Consider the following 4,453-nt stretch of genomic DNA (forward strand, 5'->3'; position numbering starts at 1 on the left):
TTATTGTAAAGGGTATATGAAACTATAGGTGAATGTTTTATGTTTAATCATTTATCGCAAAGTTTACATGCAGTCTCTTTCCAAATGAAAATGATAATAATAATAATAATAATAATATCAAGAGATTAAGATATTTCATCTTATCACGGCTCTTATAAGACACTTGAGAAAATCATACCCCATCACCCCCCCCCCCTCCAAAAAAAAGAACTGCTCATGGCTCTATTGGAAAACCCCTATGTAAACAAAACGTCGATGGGGTACCTTTAACTCGGTGCCCAGAGTGCTGATATACCTAAACCCCTAAAATAACAACGGTAATAGTAACAAGTATTAAGACATTTTATTGTTATTGTTTTCAACAATATAACATGTAACGTTATTACATTCTGGTAATACTTTTTTATTACTTTTCTTTTCTTTTTCTTTTTTTTTTACCTAAAACGACCTCCTTCCGCTTCACCTTTTGTCTGCACCAGCACTGCAAAAATGATCCGTTTTAAGAAGCCATATAACCTCTATTAATCGTGTTCGAATACCATTTCCCTTGTGCGAATTAAAGAGAAAATATGCCAATAGATGGTACCTGTTTTAAGTAGGCTATATTTCCAAATGTTCTTAAGTGCTCTGCCTTGACACTTGTAACTAGAAAATCCCCGAAACAAGCGGTTTAGAAGTGTAATTGTGCATAAGTTCGCCCACTGGCAGATTTCCCCCACTTGTTTAAAAAGACTTTAAACGTTGAATATGAGACTAAATGATTTGTTATGGTGGCTGATTTCGCAGTGTTCCAGTCCAGTCTTTCTGCCTTGCACCTTGCCACAAGTGCTTGAAGCTTGACTCACGCCACCTCGTAAATTTCTTTAAAAAAAAAACAAAAAAAACGGCTGCTCTCTGTCCCTCTTCTGTGCCGCTTTTTTAAGAGCCAAGGTCCACTAGATTAGAAGACATAGGGTTCAGTATGGTGTCGTGGTGCAATGAGTGGTGATGGTGCACTGAGTCTGCACCGCTGGGTACCGGGATGGCGCTGGGTCCTGGCGGGGGCGCGAGGCCGTGCAGGGACTGTAAACCTGTGTGTGAGCCGAGGAGCAGAGCCGGGCTCTGAGACGTGTGATCCGGTGTCCCCGAGGGTGTTTTATCGTCGTCCGAGCTCCCCAATAGAGATTTATTTCCATTCATGGAAGAAGTCAATGGGTTGTGACTATTGCTGTTGGAGTTCTCGTTGTTTTCTCTGCCAGCAGAAAACAAAATCACAAGTCAGTGTGGTGCAGGTACAAACAATTGCAACATTTAGTTCATCAGGAAAACATATGAAAGAAATTATGAAGTTTTGACACTTTTTAAAACTAGCTACAGTGATTACAGACTAAAAAGATTAGATATGCAAATTAAATATAAATATATATATATATATATATATATATATATATATATATATATATATATATATTTAACGTTTGAAAACAACAAAAATCATTACTCTCAAAAAACACTACGTATACACACAAACACACACACACACACTAAGCAAAACTAGTGTTGTCCATGCTACTGTGTGTAGCCTACTGAGCATTAGACCCGCCATATTTACAATAGCCATAATAAGCATAATTAATATAGGCCTATATAAATGATCAAATCCTTAGTCTAATGATTTATGAATGCAGCAATCAGTAATGCACCGTACGCACGTGTGCCAGGATGCAGACAATGAGTAAGTCATTGAAATAATTAGAGGCTACAGCAGTGCAGTGAGTTAAATGGCTGCAGTGGTGAACAGTGACTGCAGACAATAAATCTATTGGACTATTGACCCTGCATTAAGTATCTGTGTTCAGGCAACTTCATTTAACCAGAGTGACCTGTGGGTAAACACGCCTAGTGGGCAAGATCTCTTTGGTCTTTGGTAGGTCTGAATACATGACAGCTCTAATTATTGCTAAACGTGTGCTTGTTACGTACGGAGTGTAGTTTGCAGTGGTGAGTTCAAGGCTTTTCTCAGTGGGAAGACATGATTTACGCGGAGCTTTCAGCCAGAATTAGTGGCCAGAGGGTGAAAGAAGACACCAACCCAGCGAACACCTGACTGAAACACGTCTCCCAAACCTCTCTCCTCGTCTGCCCGTGTAATTTCCAAACTTTGAAATGTACAAACTTTGAAATGTACAAACGACACCTGATGAAATGCCAACCGGGCTGAGGCGGAGGCTACACAGCTTGTCACATCAATTACACCGCAAAACAACTTTTAAAGTGTTCTGAGATGTTTTCTAGAATTCTATAGGCCTAGGCTATATGTTCACTCCAGTATCTGGAGGGTTAAAACGTGTTGTTTTTCTCTGATCCTAATGTGAAAGTCAAATGTCATGTTATAATAGGTATGATTAAAAAATAAAAGTGGGGTAAATGCAACTTTTATAACCTTGTAATTTACCTGACAACAAGCCTTTCATTTTCTGCCTTTCAACTTTTAAGCGAGACCTACACAAGTATCATGAACATACAAACAACAGTGCGGGCCGAGAGTTTACTGAACCCAAAATTATGAAAAAGTACCTGGTTTTATTATATCATTTCCAATAGACACAGATGCGTGAAGAGAAATGGAGCGATTACTTAAGAACTGGAAATATATTATTTGGTCAATGCAATAAATTGTCAGATGTAGGTCAACAAATCATAGACACCACAGAAACCCTGTTTGAGCCTGTTTTAAATATGATTATGTATATGTCTGCTTAATATTATAACTATAGGAAACATTCCTAAAAAAATTCACCTTTTCTGAAAAATATTTGAAGTATCTCTAACTTTGCTCCTACCTTTCCTTCGCCTCCGCTGCGCGGTCTCGCTGCCGTCGGTTTTTGAACCAGTTGCTGACCTGCGTGGTCGTGAGTCCCGTGGCCTCGGCCAGCTCTCTTTTCTCCCGCGGGGATGGGTAAGGATTGTGGGTGTACCACTCTCGGAGGACGCTCCTGCTCTTTTCCTTGAAGCAGTAGCTTGTCTCTTCTCCGTCCCAGATGGAGCGAGGCAGGGGGAACTTTCTCCGGACGCGGTACTTCCCCACGGCGCCGAGCGGGCGGCCTCTCAGCTTCTCCGCCTCGATGTAGTGCGCTTTGAGCCACAGCTGCTGCAGCTTCGGGTGGTTGTGCGGCGAAAACTGGTGGCTCTCCAGGATCTTGTAGAGCTCTCGGAAGTTCCCCCGGTGGAAAGCGACCACGGCTTTCGCTTTGAGGACGCTCTCATTTTTGTGGAGATGTTCGCACGCCGGGAGCGACCAGAGGAAGCGCCCCAGCCGCTCGATGTTCCCCCCTTGTTGGAGTACTTCGCAAACACACGCAACTTGTTCCTGCGTAAAACCAAACGTTGGAAGCATGGACATGGCGACAACGTAAATCAATACAGATTATATTGTGCCTTACTTCCACGTCTCCCCTCTCAGTCTCACATTAAATCAAAACGCATTAAGTCCAAAAGCGACAAAAGGTCCCCAAAAGAGCTGCCTAAAACTTAAAACAGCCCAAGGTTAGGTAATATCCAACTGCGCATTAACTCAAGTCCATTCAGCCATGCAAAACCTCAGGCGACAATCCCTCATATAGTTGGTGAGAAAGAGAGAAAGTTGCTACTCCTTCAGCCGTCCTCCTCCACCTTTTCTATGCCGTTTCAACATAACCTACTCCCGGAGACCGGGCTCGCTGGCTCGTTTTAATAATATTATTCTAAGCTGGCAAGACAAGCGATTATATGAACTCTGATTGGTTGGTTATTTGACCTGGGGATGGTGAGGATAAGACAATAGCCTTAGTCAAATTATTTGCCATGGTTACGCTGTCACTCAAGGTAACCTGATATGCTTTGAGGTGGCTCCCTGGCAAAGTCAACCCAATTGTTCCCCTCACGACCAGCCCGCCTACCAATAGAAATTTTGCTCAGATTTTTCTTCTAAACACTTTTTTTCCCCCCTTTCCCTCCACTTTGACAGACAGCTCGGGCAGCCAAAGAGCGCAGAGCTGGGGTTGTGTGGAGAAGGAGAGCAGCGCTGATCCCGCAGCTGGGGGAAGGATGGCGCCAGAGCGCACAGAGCCTGCTGCAGTATGTCCTCACGCCTCCAGCGGCTCTCACAAATCAATCAAGATTTCCACAACGCTTGGAACTTTAAAGTTAGTCACTTCATCATTTCATACAAGTGAAATGACTGCCGACAACAAGTAACGTAGCATTTAATGAAAAGCTCGCAAAATACTGCTCATGGCAAGCAAAAATTAAATGAATAAATACATATGAAAAACAAATTACACTAATTCTGTCAGAGATTAAATACAAATTTGATCTAAATTCACTTGAAGTTGTAAAAATTGTAACAGTCATTCGTTAATAGGAATTTTGGTAAAGTGGATTTGCTTGGAAATAGCTTAGACTCACGTCAGCCTTATTGGTCAAAAATAAACTG

General features: G+C 42.1%; 1 protein-coding gene across 1 annotated transcript; it reads right to left on the reverse strand.

Annotated features, from left to right (window-relative positions):
* Positions 1–209: 209 nt before the first annotated feature.
* Positions 210–3,696, reverse strand: six2a (SIX homeobox 2a). The gene is made up of 2 exons (XM_028603648.1): positions 2,823–3,696; positions 210–1,231 (listed from the first exon to the last, which is right to left on the reverse strand). The coding sequence occupies exons 1-2, from the start codon at positions 3,380–3,382 to the stop codon at positions 919–921; spliced, it is 873 nt and encodes a 290-aa protein (XP_028459449.1). The 5' UTR covers positions 3,383–3,696; the 3' UTR covers positions 210–918.
* Positions 3,697–4,453: the final 757 nt, after the last annotated feature.

The sequence above is a fragment of the Perca flavescens genome, chromosome 17 (assembly GCF_004354835.1).
Source record: "Perca flavescens isolate YP-PL-M2 chromosome 17, PFLA_1.0, whole genome shotgun sequence".
In the NCBI taxonomy this organism is placed as follows: Eukaryota; Metazoa; Chordata; class Actinopteri; order Perciformes; family Percidae; genus Perca; species Perca flavescens.

Excerpts from the sequence above, each read along its gene's own strand:
- six2a (XM_028603648.1), bottom strand. The coding sequence starts at position 3,382 with ATGTCCATGCTTCCAACGTTTGGTTTTACGCAGGAACAAGTTGCGTGT. Across the intron at positions 1,232-2,822 it reads GCAGCGGAGGCGAAGGAAAG|AGAAAACAACGAGAACTCCA; the intron begins GTAGGAGCAAAG and ends TTCTGCTGGCAG.